The sequence below is a fragment of the Hippocampus comes genome, unplaced genomic scaffold, assembly GCF_001891065.2.
Source record: "Hippocampus comes isolate QL1 unplaced genomic scaffold, H_comes_QL1_v1.1 scaffold106, whole genome shotgun sequence".
NCBI lineage: Eukaryota > Metazoa > Chordata > Actinopteri > Syngnathiformes > Syngnathidae > Hippocampus > Hippocampus comes.
In genome coordinates, this window is record NW_017842055.1 from 636,682 (window position 1) to 653,814 (window position 17,133).

At 46.4% G+C, this 17,133-nt stretch overlaps 2 protein-coding genes across 2 annotated transcripts; both read right to left on the bottom strand.

Annotated features, from left to right (window-relative positions):
• Positions 1-744: 744 nt before the first annotated feature.
• tomm34 (translocase of outer mitochondrial membrane 34) lies at positions 745-7,078 on the bottom strand. Its single transcript, XM_019860452.1, has 8 exons — positions 6,722-7,078; positions 6,071-6,210; positions 4,740-4,839; positions 3,601-3,817; positions 2,917-3,116; positions 2,720-2,846; positions 2,004-2,152; positions 745-904 (listed from the first exon to the last, which is right to left on the bottom strand). Exons 2-8 carry the CDS (start codon positions 6,198-6,200, stop codon positions 895-897), a joined length of 933 nt encoding a protein of 310 aa, XP_019716011.1. The 5' UTR covers positions 6,201-6,210; positions 6,722-7,078; the 3' UTR covers positions 745-894.
• A 1,646-nt stretch (positions 7,079-8,724) lies between these two features.
• Positions 8,725-17,133, bottom strand: tgm8 (transglutaminase 8). The gene is made up of 15 exons (XM_019860453.1): positions 16,944-17,133; positions 15,216-15,445; positions 14,609-14,759; positions 13,628-13,746; positions 13,337-13,465; positions 13,088-13,265; positions 12,857-12,992; positions 12,003-12,112; positions 11,610-11,725; positions 11,400-11,526; positions 11,192-11,331; positions 10,926-11,100; positions 10,344-10,507; positions 9,573-9,706; positions 8,725-9,204 (listed from the first exon to the last, which is right to left on the bottom strand). The coding sequence occupies exons 1-15, from the start codon at positions 16,966-16,968 to the stop codon at positions 9,057-9,059; spliced, it is 2,082 nt and encodes a 693-aa protein (XP_019716012.1). The 5' UTR covers positions 16,969-17,133; the 3' UTR covers positions 8,725-9,056.

Sequence of the window (17,133 nt, forward strand, 5' to 3'; positions counted from 1 at the left end):
CAAGGGTGGCGCCAGACACCAAGGGGGGGGGGGGACACATCCAGGTGTCTTGTACACCACAGTACCCTACTGCCTTTGTTCAAGTAAAAGGTTTCAGGAACTACAAGCTCAGACCTTAAGAGTTGGGGAACTAGAAGAATCAGACTCTGAAATTTGGTGGTTGGGGGGGTGGGGTCTGACTCCAAAACTATCTACATGGTTAGCATTAATCAGCTAACACGACCGCAACCCACTTCTATTTACACAGACTCTTGATGTTAGCTTTTGCCAGCTAGCTAACTTGAATGCAGTGATTTACCTTTTCCATACTTTGTTATATTACAGATTTATTCTAAATTGTTTTTTTTACATCAAAATTCTACATGTAACAACCATGACAACATAGTTTTCCCACAAATTAAAAGTCAAATAAATTGCATATGCGCCCTTGAGTGTCTTAGGACCACATCTAAGACGGCCAAAAAGTGCTGCGTGACAATTTGTCATGTTGGACAAATTTCTATAGTGACCAGAGCTGACATTTGATTAAAATTGCATCCTACTCCCTGTGGGCAAGGTGGCGTTTGCTTTCTGAAGTAACTGGTTTATTCGTGGTTGTGGAAATGCTACTTTAGTTTCATTTGCGGGGAGGAAAAATGTTTTCTTTCACTGTCAATTTTTTTTTTTTAATCATGACATGCAAAATCTTTTTAGTTGGTCAACACTTTTTAACCGTTCTTCTAATTCAAATCAAGAAATGGCACATTTGCTTGTATGATGGTTTTATTGCTTAACGTGTGCACGTGATTGTGACTGTTTTGACTTTGCTTGAATAAAACCACAAAATGATTAAAAAAAAAAAACTGATACGTCTGCACCCTCATGGCAATTGGGATAGCCCCGGATCATTTTCTTTCACCTTTTACTTGACAGGGGGACACAAAAAAATGAACAAGAACATTAAACGTCAAAAACTTTTCTGAAATGACTTTTTTTTCCCCCTTGTGCACGACATTATCGCAATCATGTGATTCAAAATGAAAAGGTTTCTTGTGCGAGTTACAGCATGGCCGCCGCCAATGTCACTTCTGTCAGCCGATCAGAAGGCAGATTTTTAATCTGGCAGGAAAACAATATGTGCGATGGCGGGTGTCACGGCAACAAGATCGAAGACGCAACTAGATGGCGACTGTGATGACCAGGAAGAACAAAGACCAGCTATGACACGAAATGAAAGTCTCTGATCCAAGAGCGGATGAGACGAAGTGATTAAAAAAACATGACGAAGTGGAAGGACACGGTGTGAAAGATAAAACGGATATCAAAAGAGGTTGCTTTACAAATCAAAGGCAAGACGCATGCTGACGAGATGAAAAGTCATCAAGCTGGGGGAGCGCAATGGCAGCGCTATGAAAAGTCACCAATGAAGAGTTCAGAAGACGTTTTACAAAAAAAAGAATGAGATAAGAGATTACCAATAGAGTCACACAAACGCTCAAAGACACTACAGAATGAAAGGAAGACAAAAGAGGATGAAAGTGAGCAATGAAAATCCAAGTCATGGTCGAAGACGTCCGTGTCAGCCACGTGGTGGCCGATGCAGCGTTCCAAGACAAACTCGTCGCCAGCGAGCTCGGTTCAAATTGATCTTTGATGACGAATGGCCATCAACAGCAGTGAATGACTTCCATGGTGAAAAAGAGCTCGGAGACACCACGGGGTGAGGACAAAAAGAAGACCGATCGAAAGCACAAATGCAGAAAGCAGAGCAGCGATGAAGAGAAGGAAAATCAGATGGTGACCACATCAAAGATGATCAATGAATAAGCTCAAAGACCACATGATGATGATGATGACGACGACGGTGCTTTCAGGCACTTGGGTCAGAAAGATGGGGACGAGGGGGGGGGGCTGGAAGAGATATTGGCGGGATAACTGTGGTGATTGGTTGTCTTTATTGAGCTAACTCCGCCCACTTTTGCCTTTTCGCCGTGTTTCGAGACAGACAAGCGTCCGGTGGTCACTTCTTCTTGGTCTTGCTCTTCTTCTTCTTCTCCTGCGGAGGTTGTTGTTGTTCCTGCTGTTGCACTTCCTGCAGCAGCTTGATGGCGGCAGTGTTGTTTGGCTCAACCTCCAGGAGCTTGTTCAGGTCTCGGATGCAACTTTTCACTTCCTGAAGGAAAAAAGTAAAATAAAAAGGAAAACTGCTAAGTTAGCTTAACAAGTGGCTAGGTAAGAAGAACGCTCGGGAGGTCAGGAGGCAAGTTGCTTGGGAACTCGGCAGGTCGGATCCCATCTAGGGATCGAAGCACGAGGGCCCGATCAATCTGAATTTTTTGGGCACCGATTCAGATATCGGGCAGAATTACCGATTCATTTTAAAATGACTAAAATAACCTGAACACTTACAACGACGACAACAAAAGAATGCCATTTTTGCTGTACGAGCAGTAACCTGCCATGTTGTTTTCCTTGTGAATAATGACCACGTGCACGCAAAACTGCGACAACATATCGTCTCCCTTGCCGCTTAATGGCCTGAATGAATCCAAGCTGCGTTCAGGGGCGAGCGGAGATCTTCCAGAGTGAGTCCGAACTGCATTTACTGTCTCGCGAGCCGGCAAAACCGCGGACGATTTGATGAGTTCTTGGAAAATGGCTCGATATCGGCCGACGGATTAATCGCTCGGGCCCTGCTGAGCACATCAGTAAGTTGGTAGGCATGCAGGCTGTCTGTCACCTTGAGCTCCTTGTACGCCTGCGCTCGTCGGTAGAGCGCCTTGACGTTGGCGCCATCGATGGCGAGCGCCGCTCCGCAGTCGCCGACCGCATCGTGGTAGCGCTTCAGCGCCAAGTAGCACAATGCCCTGACCACACACACACACACAGGTTATCATTGAAGCTCCGCTAACACGGCCATCTTGTTCGTTCCCCTACCGGTTGGTGAAGGCGGCGGCCTCTTTGCCGTAGTGGAAGATGCTCTGCGTGTACTTTTCGGCAGCCTGGGCGTGCGCCCCTTTCTTAACCAGCGCATTGCCTTCCTCCTTAAGCAACCCGGCTCGCCGGAGATCCTCCTCGGCGGCCAGATCGTGGTTCCGCGCGATGCCGTTGCGTTGCGGCGGCGCGGCGGAAAGTCGCTAAGCGGCAAGGTTTTTAGTTATCAGTTCATTGAAGCATTTTTGTGAACTTAAAATGTGCAATACACAAAACGCTTTCAACAAACTCCAGCTTACGCTTTATAAAGCTTACTGCAACTACAGCAAAAACGTCCTTCGTTTTTGTCTTGGTCAATGAATATCATACGCGAGGCTTTCGGGTTCGTTTCAAATGTATTTTTTGTGATTGCAGTACATTCGTACGGAAGAATGAAATGAAACTTGTTTGAGATTTGTAGTTGATCAGAAAATACTTTTTTTTTTTTCCAAATGTATTTTTCGTGACTGCAGTCCATTCGTACGGAAGAATGAAGGTCAAACTTGTTTGAGATTTGTATCTTGCACTTAATAGAACAGTCCTTATATTTTTAAAAACTAATACAAACAACACGAAAACGAAGCTTTTGACAAAATAAGCACGAAGACAAACTAACAAAAGTGCTCTCAAAACGAACTGGATTCAAACGACGATGGGATCAGCGAGTGTTGGGAATACCTCGACGTGAATATAATATGTATGCAGCGTGTACCTGTTTGCTCCCTCGTGCGCGGCCACGAGGTGCGCGTCCAGTTGCAGTGCGGTCTTGTAGTCCACGTAGGCCAGGCGGTAACGCTCCTGAGCCTCTGAGGCGGCCGCCCGGCGCAATAAAGACTTCACGTTGAACGGCACCAACTCCAGAGAACTGGCGGAAGACCGGGGCAAGCTTGAGCCGGCTCACAGTCACACGCCCAAACTACTTTGCTAGCAAAAAGGATCTGCGCGTTAGCTCGGACGCTTCGATGTCCGTCGAGCGGCGATCCCTCCATCGCTGTCGAAGCACGCTTTGCTAACCGAAGCAGCCGTGCAACGTCACGGCTCAAGAGTCTGGCGGGCCGTTAGCGGTCCACGCTCGTGTGAAAAAACAGAACCGAGATGTTCACTCGGTTCTCAGCCCTTCTTGTCATCGAGAGACCGGACGCAGGTTGGCTTGCGACAGGCGAGTTTGCTCGTCTCGCACGAGCTGTTACTTTTCGCTCCGAGCACAGCCGCGCGCCCGCTGTCGATGATCGGCGGCGTTGCGCTGGGATTGACAATACTCCTCCGATGCGGCCGTACTGTATGCGAACGCCAAAGTTGCCGGCTGGACGTGAGGACGGCAAAAGTAAGCCGTAGTCCCACGGGTCCGTGGTGAGTTTTGGACACCTCGAAAACACTTCTGCGTCCAGCGACACAAAATTGCAGCAAGAAAAAGAAATTCGACTGGGAAGACATCACAAAGGCGCCTGACATGCAACTGGTGGTCATAAATGTGCTTGGTGTGTCGGTGGAAAACTAAAACGACAACATTTTTTGGACATTTTTACTGCATTTTTATGGGTAACAGTTAAAGATGAGCGCAAGCATTTAAGATACGAGCAAACTGTTTTGAGGCCGTGATTTCTGGGGTATTCATGGATTTCAACTATGAATCTCAGCAAAAAAAAAAACAAAAAAAAAACGTTATCACAAATGCTATCACTTTTAAGGAAGCATCAGTTAGGCACAAAAATTCGCTCATCGCCGCCCGAGCGACCTTCCCTATCCCCAGCGAATAGTGAGGGCACGGGGGGCCTTAAGATACTCACAGGTTACAGTCCTTGAGACATTCGGCGCAGTTTCCTTCTTTGAGGTAGCTAGCGGCGCGGTTGGAGTGCAACACGCTCAAATCCTCCACGTTCTTTGGATCTGCAGGCACAATCATGACCACACATCAGGAATCAAGGGATAGCTCCACAACACTCAGTTTGGACTTCATACAAAAGAATTCAATCTGCAAGTATCATGTGACCGATGGCGTTCAAAGCTTCATCCGTCGCGAGTAAGGACAGCTCGAAATGGATTGGTTCCTGCCCTTGCTTTGATGCCAATTTCAGTTTACAATCAGCACCAAAAAAGGGAACGATGTGGGTTTGGTTCGGAAGGAGAGAAGTTGCTAGCTTAGTTGCGTTAGTTACAAAAAAAAAAAAAAAAAAGCAGCCTTCAAGACTTTGGGATCGTTTTGATCTTACACTGCCAAATAAGGTAAGTAAGTAGAGTATTACTCATTTTTTTTCTGTGCATGCCAACTTGCATTTTACTCATGAATATGTTTTTGCTACTCATGCAGAAATTAGCATATAGCAAAAATACCTCGGCCATATCAAAGCATTGGCGTCCGAGGCATGATGAAGATCATGCCCAGCAAACGAACGAGTCTGTCAACGTGGACAGTCTGCAGCTATGCTCCTTTTTCCTGTACGTTAACATAAAATGTGACATGTTGAAATATTTATCGAAACTATGAGAGCGTATATTTTCTTAGCACGGAGAATTAGTGAGTGTTAAAAGAAGCCACCTAAAACCTTCCACTGTGGAGAAATTATTTTTGAATAAAGACTTTCCTGTGCCCTTTTGTCATTTTTGTACAGAAATAATCCCTTTATACGAAGGATGCACACAAGAGCAACACGATGACTTTATGTTACAGCATTTTTATGGAAACTTCGTCCCATTAAATGAATTCTGAAGCACTACGTAAATGCATCGACCAGTGGCATTATTTGTACTTTTATTCTGCCATAGTTTGACCCCGTTTAGTGACGGAGGTCGCTTTGACGTTAAAAGAGTCATCAAGGTTCACCCGCCCATCTCTAGTTGATAAGTAGCCAGGTAGGTAGTAGTAGATACGCTTGGTAAGCAAGCAGCTAAGGAGCAACCTGTGACGCTGTTTGAATTCTTCCTCGCAACAAACGTGCTGCTGCTGCCTTCATGGGACGTCGGGAAAAGTGGCCACTTTTACAGGTCATGTGAGAGAGGCCAAAATGCCTCCCATAAAGCCCTTGGCAGTATTTTCTTTCCATGTGTTACTTTACTTCATTAGTGGTAGTGTAAGTTCAAATAAAATGAAGTATGGCAGTCGATATGGAAGCAGACTTACTCGACTTGTGTAGCTCGCTGATGGCCAGGCTGTAGATGCGGGTGGCCTCTCCGTACTGGCCGGTCTTGAAGCACTCATTGCCGGCTAGTTTCAGCTCGGCCCACTGCTTCACTTTCGTTTTCGAAGTCATTCCGACGTGCCTGTTTTTCGGAGAATAAGAAGCTCGGCACACATGGCAACTGACTTCGATGGGACATTTGTTACAACATCCATATAAAATAACAGTGTCACCGCGGTACATTCTTGAATATTATTTCCACCCATAGTCCCTTCATTCGGTTTAGGTGAAAAGAAACGGGGCCGACTATTCACTGGAACGTGACAGTTATCAAACTCGTTATGTATGAGGACACATTGGTGGGGGGAGCGGTGGGGGGTGTCACTTACTAAACAGATTACTTGCATTTTTTTATTTCCGAAAATGCAAATAAAACAAGACGACGCTTGAGTTAGGTGTTATGTCATGCTAGCGGCTAGCCAATACCGGCGTTTTCTTCCTGAAGCTAAGCTAACAAACTCATGTAAACGGACGGTGGAAGATCAACTAACCAGCACACTTCCGAATGCTTGGTTAAGATGGAAGCTAAGACAACACCGGCCGGCGTGTTGGGGATGTTTGGAAGAAGGGGGGGGGGGGCTCTTTCAGCTTACCGGCTTTCGGACGCGAAGTGGCGGATTCAGCGACAAAAGTTGGCGGGCGGCGCGTAACGTTTGAAAATATCCTTAACTCGCCCACGTAAGCGGCACAGTCATTCCTCCAACGGCCTGTTTTTCGTTTCTCCCTTTTGGTTGTTAGTCTTGTCGTGGTCACGCTGGCGCTGCTTGTGCTAAATCCGGTGGAGGGTATGGTAGTGGGGGCGGCGTGTCCGGAACTCTCCTGCCGGCTGCGCTCACTTGTCTGCGGGGAGGATGACGATAGTCGTGACAGAGAAGGCCGGTGGACGCTGCATTCAAGTTTCCTGGGCAACGGGACTACTTGATGCGACCGTGTTTTGCGTTCAAGGGGACAAATTATGACAATTTTACCTTTTAATTAATATTTGAACATAATAGGACGGACGCCCAGAGACGTTCGCCGACACTTTAAATGGTCGCAAACATTTTTTTCTTGTCGCCAAGACATGTTCAAAATTTCCTGACTCCAGGTCCATCTCTTCCTGAAACTACAGTGAAACTCCTCTACAACGAAACCTACATGGGCGAAAATACCCTCTAGTGTGAAAAAATCTTCATGCATTAACACCATTCCCACTCTCCTGCCCTTCATACAAGGAAAAAAAAACCCTGTTGCGTTCTACGAAATCTTTTTCTCTGCTCTTGCCTCGCGACGAGATTCACTACAACGAAGTTTAATCCAACAGCGACCTCTACTGCTTCGTTCGGAAACGGCAACAGCAACCACCACACTGGTATACACAGCTCCGAGTTTCCTGAACGCAACATACTCATAGCTGCTCTGCCATTGGCTTACCGAGGATCATCCTGGCCTCCGATTGGCCAAGAGGGACCTCACTATCTATGTGTGTCGATACTGTAGCTAGATCCGCGGAAGATAGAGTGGAATGCATCCGATTAGCTGCTCAGAGTAAATTGCTTGTGCCTTGACGGACAGTCAAATAAACGAACGTTTCCTGGAATGCTTTACTTGTTACTGGAGCTTCACTGAGCTTTAGCAGGAGCCGGCGAGTCGCTTATCTAATGCAAGCCATTATTTAAATCAATTACAATGTAAACTACTGCATATAGTTATACAAACCTCATCAAGTCGTACATGTCTTATAAAAGAATATGTTCTTAAAATATCTTCACACAATAAAACTTTTTTTTCTTTCTCTTTCTGAACACCAAGTCAAAAATTTACCTGCAACACGAAACATTGTATATCGTTTCTCAAATTTAAGGTACTGTTGGCGAATTTCCATTTCTGCAATTAAGTTGTCAATACGCCCACATAACCATGTCTCGATATATCACTCGATCGGTATGTCAAAAATCCAATCACAAAAAAACTTCAAACTGACACCTCAAATCTAAGGTAATGTTGAAGACTTGCCATATATAAGATTGTTTACTTTCTACATCTTCATATGGTAGTGTAAAAAAAGAGAAAAACTTGATCTACTCACGCAGTAAGCAAGTCAACAATCAAATCACAAGAAAGCACAACAAATCCCACCTGAAGGTCTTAATGAAGGTCATCCTCATACGATTACATAACATCCCAAATAAACATGTCATGATCTTCTGATTCTCATGCAACAATATGAGTAACAATATGTAACATGTAGTTCTTACTAGAACGTCACTCGACGATTTTTGGAATGTTTTCAACAAAATGGGCAGCCGATTGAACAAAAGGCAATCAGTAATCAATCCCAAAAAAGCACTTCTCCTGCATCGAGGTTGCCGCAGATAATCATCTCAAGTGAAAAATCACGTCAATCAATCATCATGGCCATTTTCAGCTCTTTATTCAAGGTACAGGCGTAAAACATTCTTGGCTGTCACACAAGTGTTTAAAAAAAAAACAAACTAAAAGTGCGTTGGATGGATGGACGGACGAAAAGTCATCCACTCAAAAAGAAGTAAAATTTCAGTAATTTTTTTGTATTGTGCTCACTCATCTTGTCCTAAGCAATCAGACCCTTTCTGACGTCACACCAAGCTCCGTTTCTTATTCCATATTGCTACCCTCTTGTGGCGACATCTTAAAAACACAAAAAAGAAAGCCAAAGAAAAAGCAAACCGCACCATGTGTATCGTGTAAAACGACAGCTCGGCGATAGAACAGCGCCAGACTTCAAGCAGGGTATGATCTGCTCAGTTGCACTTGGAGGGGAAAAAAAAAACCCCAAAACAAAATATAAAAGCACCACGGTTACATAAAATTAAGCATCGACTCCTATATTAAAAAAAAAAAAAAAACCTCCATATGAGCATGATTAGAGCATGAGCAGATTCTTTTTTCTTTTTTTAAGAGAATGATTCATGGCCTGACATTGACTGCATAGCTGCCCTTGAAATCTTTAAAAATGGATGAATGGATGTCAGCCGTCAGCATCTTGAGGCCTGTCCTGTACGGGACAAACGGAAACTGGACGCGGAAGCGGTTGTTGGGAGACAAGTTGGGAAGTCTAAGGGAACAAAAGACCGATAACAAAGTTCATTCCATGCAGTTGTTATGATTGTGTCGCTTTATGTGTGTAACGTCACCCGATTCCGTGTGGATCGGTGAAACTGGGATCGCGGTCAAACTTTTTTCTAACGTTCTACGAGCTCCTTCTTGTGTTTGAAAGGGCTGCTTCAAACCAAAATGGCCTATCGCTGACGTGGGTCATTGAGACTTTTTGGTGCATCCTGTTATGACGCATGTCAACCCAATTTTGTGTCGGTTGGAGAAATTGGTGTCAGGGGCTGATTTTATTCCACTTTGAGGCACGGGTCCTTGTCCTTGAAAGGACTGCGGGGCCTTGGCTGAGGTCTTACTCGGGGATTTCGTTACCTGTGTTCCAACTCCTGCCGCAAGAGTCCGCTTCCCGACACGGTCAGCGTCATGCCCGTTAGGGTCTCCTGCAGGGGGTTCATGAAGATCACCTCTCCGTACGCCACCTGGTGCTGCCGCACAAAACCGTTAACCTGCCACACAAGCAAATCAAGTTCTTTCATCACCATTTCAAGCGGGTCCCCGAATGACAACTGGAAACACTCACAACACTTTTTTTTCCCCGTAGTATTCTTACGCACGTTAGTCGGCTGCACAATTTTACAAGCGCCAAGCTGGATTCTTGTTTTTTTTGTTTTTTTAAATAAGTCACAAGAAAGAAAAAAACGGTCACAATATTACGGAAAGAACGTTGCATTTTTTTTACCCCACCCCCAAAAGACTAAATGTTCGAAGATTATAATCATCTACTTTCTACAAAAATGTGATATAAAGTTCAAGTAATAAAGCTGAATATTTGTCAAAGGGGGCAAAACAGATTTTTTTTTGGTATTTTACCATAACTCCATGTTGTTGTCTAAGATGACAACTTTTTTTCCATAAAAAAATAAATAAATAAATAAAATAAAAAAATTAACTTTTTTTTTTCCTTCATTTTAAAAAATTTCCAGTATGGCCCTAAACAATCTTTTGTCTTTGTGTATTGCCACAACGAGGATGGCACATAAAGGAGAAATACATGCCGACTTAATGGAATGGTTAAAACGTCTTTTATTGATTTTTAAACAAAACAAGTGAGGAGAAAAGGCAAGTTTGGTGTGGTGGACTTACAGTGACTATGACGGGAGGGTCATGCAGTACCACGTCGTCCTCCGCCAGGTACTTTTTGTCGGGATGCTTCTTGTCCGTCACCACGGCCGACACCTTCAAGCTGTCGGCGTACATCATGTGCTTGAGGTACGAACGCACGGGGATCACAATGGGTATTGTCAGCTCTACAATATTTTCCAGCCAAAAAAAAAAAAAAGCATGTTTTTGCTCAATGTGTCATCATAAGAAAGTGCATAAGCAAAATAAAAATACAGATCTGAAAAGCTCTCATCGAGACCTTTAATTTGGCGTCTTTTTTGACGTAAGGCTCGAGGTGGTTTGTCTCAGTTATTTTTTTTACCTGTTCCTCATCAAGATTGACCCTCCAAAAATGTTTTGCTCACTTCATAAAGACATTTTGACAAAATCATTGCAGAACTGAAAAAGCCTACGTCGGGACCTTTAATTTGAGGTATGATACAATGTGATATGTTGCAAATCATTTTTTTAGCCGACTCGATGTAGTTTGCTCGGGGGGAAAAAAAAAAAAAAAAAAAAAGAGGTTGGACTTGAACACAAAGACGATATTTTGAAGAGTTTGACCTCGGAAAGGGTGCAGCGTCCCCTCCTTGACTTGGGACTGGATGGTGGCGACGAAGGTGCCGTTGTAGTGCATCCCTTCCACGGTGATGCGGATGTTGAGCTTCCTTTCCACTCTGCTGTCGCTGCTCATCACCAGCTTCATCTGCACGTCCTTCCCGTACTCTGGTACCGACGTCTGTCCCCGCCCCCACAAAAAAATTGTCATCTCCCTAGTATCTGTGTGATGAAAAAGCGGCAGCGTGGAAGGCAAAGGCAGGAAGCCAAACCTCAACAAGTTGTATGATGAGCTGCGGCAGCGGGCGCGGCGGGGTTGGCGGCGTGGGGGGTTGCGGGGCGCCTACGTCGGGCACGCTGTCTTTGTCATCGCTGATGGCGTACCTGAACACGGCCCGCTCCTCTTCCGAGCCTGAAACACGGCGGCGGATTTGCGCGTCAACCGCGCGCGCGGTTGGCGTACGCGTCCAGGATACTCACCCTCCCTGTGCTTGTAGGTCCTGGTGATGTCCAGGCGCTTGTTGTAGCCCACAGCCTTGGTGGAGACGCTCTTTCCGACTCGCTTGGTGTCCGAGGACATCTTCACGTCGGTGCCGTCGGCTTTGGTCTGAACAAGCGCAGGCACGCGCGCCGTTCAACGAGCGCAACGCGACTTCGAAACGTCAACTCGCTCGTCGGCTTGCCCCTCACCAGCCAGTCGACGCAGTCTGCGTTGACCTCAGCGAAGACGAAGGGGACGTCGTACGGAAGCTGGGTCTCGCCGTTAAAGATGGCCACCAAAGAGGAGGGGCCGCACTGGTACAAGCCTGAGCCGAAGAAAACCAGTTAACGGGTTTGGAAGTCAACAAGTCAGCGGGAAGAGGAAGACAAAGAATAACACAATCGACGGTATGATGACAAAAGGACTGGGACGGCGTGAAAAAGTGTCACTCGAGTCAGTGCGCTGATGGAGAAGCGTGTCCCAATTCTTTTGTACGCCTCGCACGAGATCGAGGATGGACGGCATCGAGAGGTTAAGCGAGACGATGCCGAGGCTGACGCCAAAGACGACGCGGAGGACAACAACGCGGAGGGAGGCCTGACCGTCGCTGGCCTCCTGCGGCGTAGCATCCAGAACCTGCCAGCCGTCATATTTGCCGTTGGCCTTCAGGTCGGGACGCTTCATCCACGACTCAACCCACACGTGGTAGTTCCTGATGGGACAGCATCCTTTTAGGCCATACAATACATACAGAGCTACAGAAAATTTGACACTGAGCACAGCTGTGTGTGTGTGTGTGTGTGTGTGTGTGTGTGTGTGTGTTCTCTCTCGCTCTCTCTCTGGTGAGGCTTTTTTTAACGGCTGTGTTGGATGATGTCATTCAAGGCAACACACAGTAAACGAAGCACAACCCTCGGACGATTGCTTGACCTTCCTTCTTCCGTCTTAACGGCCGATCTATAATACCGAAATAAATCATACTAATCAATCCCCGACGGCCCGGTAAGTCCAGTGGTTAGCACGTCGACCTCACGGTGCTGAGGTCGTAAGTTCGATTCCAGCTCCTGCCTTCCTGTGTGGAGTTTGCACGTTCTCCCCGGGGCCTGCGTGGCTTTTCTCCGGGTACTCATTCCAAAAACATGTACGGCAGGCCGATTGAACGCTCGAAATTGTCCCTAGCCGTGAGCGTGAGCGCGGATGGTTGTTCGTCTCTGTGTGCCCTGAGATTGGCTGGCAACCGGTTCGGGGATGTCCCCCGCCTAGCTGCCCGAAGACGGCTGGGATCGGCTCCGGCATGTCCCCGTGAGGATAAAGCAGATCAGAAAATGGATGGATGGATGAAATGTTTTCCCATGCTCGTTTTAATTGTGTTTTCATGAACTAAGAGTAACCTCGGAACACAGACACACAAATGCACACACCGCACAACAAGGCCCCCCCCCCCCCTTCCACTGACCAGATACTGTCGTTGGACTCTTTGCGCCTGGCCCCCTCATCGGCGTGGTAGACGTCGATGGTGAGGCTGGCGTCCGTGTCGTGGGCCGACACGAAGTTCGAGACCACGCGGGTGGGAATGCCCAGCAGACGCATGACTGAGGGAAACGCCAAACGCATCTCAGCAACATGTCGGGCAACCGGGCCAAGTCTGAAGAAGCTCTCCGGCAAGCGGCGGCGGCGGCGATACGACCTGAACACATGACGCCGGCAAAGACCCAGCACTGGCCGTACTTGACCGTCCGGAAGTTGTTGTTCTTCCACATGGAGAGGATGTCGTGGCTGCCGCTCCAGTGGGACGGCGACAGGCCGCCCTCGAAGGAATCCGACCAGTTGCCCATCACGACACCTCTGTCGTCCGGACTGTTGATCTAAGCGCGCGAGAGCGCCGCGTCAGCGCGTTCGGTCCGGATCCGGCCGCCTCCGCCCGTCCCGGACCTACCATGGCGCTGATCACGCGGCCCACGTAGACCGGGTCGCCGCGGGAGGCCAGATCGCCGGCGGGGTTCTTTCTGTAGTTCAGACTCTTGTCCAGGATGTTGAGGCAAATATCAACCATGTCGTCTTCAAACTGCACAGGAAGGAAGGAAGGAAGGAAGGAAGGAAGGAAGGAAGGAAGGAAGGAAGGAAGGAAGGAAGGAAGGAAGGAAGGAAGGAAGAGGCAAGGGGGGCCGCTTGACATTCACGCTCAATGCAAATATCTCGCTTTGGGACCCGTCCGTCTTTGACGTACCTGTCCAAAGTCCCAGTTGAGAGGTGAAATGTAATTTGAACTTCCTCTGTAGATGACTCCTTGTTCATTCAGCACATATTCTCGTCTCTCCTGCTCATCCGCCAAGAACACCGAGTCTCCTGCATAGGCCCCCGCCCCCAAGAAAAATGTATATTAAAAATAAAACAACAATATATGCAGTTCTGTATGCACTGTCTTGAGTATCAGCAGCACTGACACGCATTTACAACTTGCATCAAATTGTATTCCTTTATTTCCGTGCGTCTATTATCCCCATTTCATAGCGGGTGGAGAGTATATTCAATTTTTTTTTGTGTGTCCAATCCGATTTCAGTTTCCATGTGCTTGCTGCCATCTCAAATAATCTGCCCAATTAAGGGCACAGGAGCCTTAAATTTCCCCAGTGTGGGACAAATAAAAGGATATCTTATCTTATCTTAAATACTGGCACGTGATATAGACTATTGACGGCAGGGGGGGTTTTTTTGTTTTGTTTTGTTCTTCAACCAGTCAGATTTCAGGACATGTCTGCAATTTTCCTTCCTTTGATTGGTCGAACAATGCTCGCGAGTCTGAGATGTGCTCTCTTGTTTTTTATTTCATTTTGCAAACGACACTGCTTTTTCAGTTGCGGTGATGCGTTCGTTTTCGCCAACTATTCTAACCTTGCTGAACCCAATCAGTCACACGACGATGCGCTTCATCCTTTTTGACCGCAGGTACTGAGGGGAGTGGATCAGAAATGAGTCCAGAGACAACACCTGCTTTTGAAGTTGAATTACATGTGCACGCTCATTAGAAGTTGCATCACATTTGGAAAGAGCCCATCTTTCGACATTTGCACTTGCGGTTTATAGTCTCAATATTTCCTTCCGCGCCGAAAGGCCCAAGAAACATCCTTCCGCCTTTACACCGCATGAAGCAGGTCGCTAGGTCGCTCACTATTGCTAACCGGCGAACGAGCGTGGCCGAGGAGCGTACCGGAGAACCAGGGGTTGTAGAGCAGCACCAGCGTGGCCACCGTCTTGTCCTCCCCCCACAGGGTGGCCTTCAAAGCGTACCTGCCGATGGGGGCGTCCGCGGGGGGCGTCACGAGCACCGGCAAGCTGTTGGCCGACGAGCCAAAGTCAAGCTACCGTGGTTTTTTTTTTTTTTTCTTCATTTCATTTTTATATTTCATATTGAATTGTGATTGTTTTTAAACGCATTTATCGAATGAAACAATGAGGTCATTCGATGACAATGAAACCGGAAGCAATGGAAAAACAAGTTACCGGTAGTCACACAACGAATTAGCTACAGTGATTTCGCCATTCTCGTGAAATGATTTGGTGATCTGATTCGCTTTGATTCGTTTTAAATTGGATTTTTCAATAAATCTGCACTTTTTTTCCCACAAATTCATACATACGTCAGAAATGAAGTGGCAAGTCGGACAAGCGAGCGAGCGAGCGCTTACCCCCGGTGGAGGCGAGCAGTGATTTCGCCATTGTCGTGAAATGATTTGGTGATCTGATTTGCTTTGATTCGTTTTAAATTGGGTTTTTCAATAAATCCGCACTTTTTTTCCCCAAAAATTCATACATACATCAGAAATGGATCGGCAAGTCGGACAAGCGAGCGAGCGAGCGAGCGAGCGCTTACCCCCGGTGGAGGCGATGAGGACGAGGGAATCGATGCCCTGCTTGAAAGGCTTGGCCAAGTCCAAGGTGACCTTGAAGGCCTGTCCCCTGCGGACGGTCAGCTGATCTTCGGGAAGCTCGCTGGTGTGATGCTCGTCGTGGTTGCGCTTGGCGTGCACGTCCACGCCCGTGAACACTGACGCGCGCGACAGCAACAAAAAGAAGCGTTAGTTTCTGCTACCTCAGGTGAAAAAAAAATGTCTCTAGTGACTTCAATTCTTAAAACCGTGATTTAAAAAAATATATATATTTTATTAGCAGGGGTATGTACTTGTGTATGTGTGTGACCCCGGGGTGTGGTAATTATTGGGTTGGTGGAGGTTTTTAACTCACACAAAGTGGTAATTAACCTTCATCGATTTTAGTTTCCGGAGGCAAACACTTTGAAGCGTCACTGCTGCTGTCGACATCTCGACAGTCATAGGAATGAATGCAAGGTGACAAAACCAACCTTGGCATGTCTGGCTTGCCGAAGGTCATCTCAGGTGAGATTTGGAGTTTTGCTCCTGAATAGTTTTTCTGCAAATAGCAAAAATCCATTTGTGTGTGCGTGTGTGCGTGTGTGAGTGAGTGTGTGTGTGTGTGTGGGGGGGGGGGATCCTTAAAAAAAAAGCACTGATAAATATTCAACATTTTTTCATGCAGAAGGGAAAAACAAACAAAACAACCCCCCCCCCCCCCCACAAAAAAAATCTATATTTATTCTTAACTGAAAAAAAAGACAATCTGCGGTGCCGAAATGCGAGTATGCAGAATTGCAAGTCTTGAATTTCCATTTGCCCATCTATGGCGTTTTTTATGATACATTAGCACTAAGCTAGTAGACTGTGTGTGTGTGTGTGCGTGTGTGTGTGTGTGTGTGTGTGTGCGTGTGCGTGTGTGCGTGTGCGTGCGTGCGCGAGGGCGTGCTCGTGGGTTTTTCCCACAAATCAGAATGAGTCACATAGCCTTTGGGTCAATGCCGCCTCCTCGCTGAGATAAAAAGTACCAAAATAACCTAGAACAGATCCTGCCATTAAGGGTCAAAGAGTTGAAAAAGAAAAAAAAATCGCAGTGATGTACACATTTGATGGCAAAAATAACAAAATATATAAATACATATATATAAATACTTTTTTTTTAAAATGCATTTAGCAAGGATGGGGGGGAGATAAGAATCTGTGAGTGTTTTTTTTCCCATCTTTCATTCAAGAATGCATGGGTTAAATTAAAACTGCAAACAAAAACAAAAACGAAACTGAAAAAGTGTTCAGTTCCAAGCACAATAAATTGCCCCCAAAGTTGCACAGGTTCAAATGGGAACACTGTAAAATCTATTCATTGAATCCAGTATAGCAAAAAGAAGAACACTGATTCCCGTCAAATTCGCACATTAAAATGTGAGTACGCCATCAAAGGCCTGAAAATTAAACCGACTTGACATTTGTGCTCAGTCACAGAAAGCCATCGCCACCTTGTGCCAAAACTGGATTGCCGACGGGTCGCGAAATGTTCAAATATTTGCCCGGTACATCCAAATTTCCGTCTTCAATCTTTTTTTTTTTCATTGGGGCTCGGAAAGGGCGACTTGGTTTTCGGCAGGTAATAAAATGATTGAGCGCAGCTGAAATGAGTTGGGATTATTTTTGACTCACCCGAATTGTTGAACAGCAAACTCATCTTGGCACGCCGCGTCGCGGTCTCTCGGCAGCACTGTGTTGCACGACGACAGTGAGAGCCAGTTAATACCTGCGAAGCGGAGCGAGCCAGGCACCTCTTATCACTTCTCGAAAGCCAGTCAGTCAGGTTTTAAACACATTCTGCCGCTCCAAATGTCTTCAGACC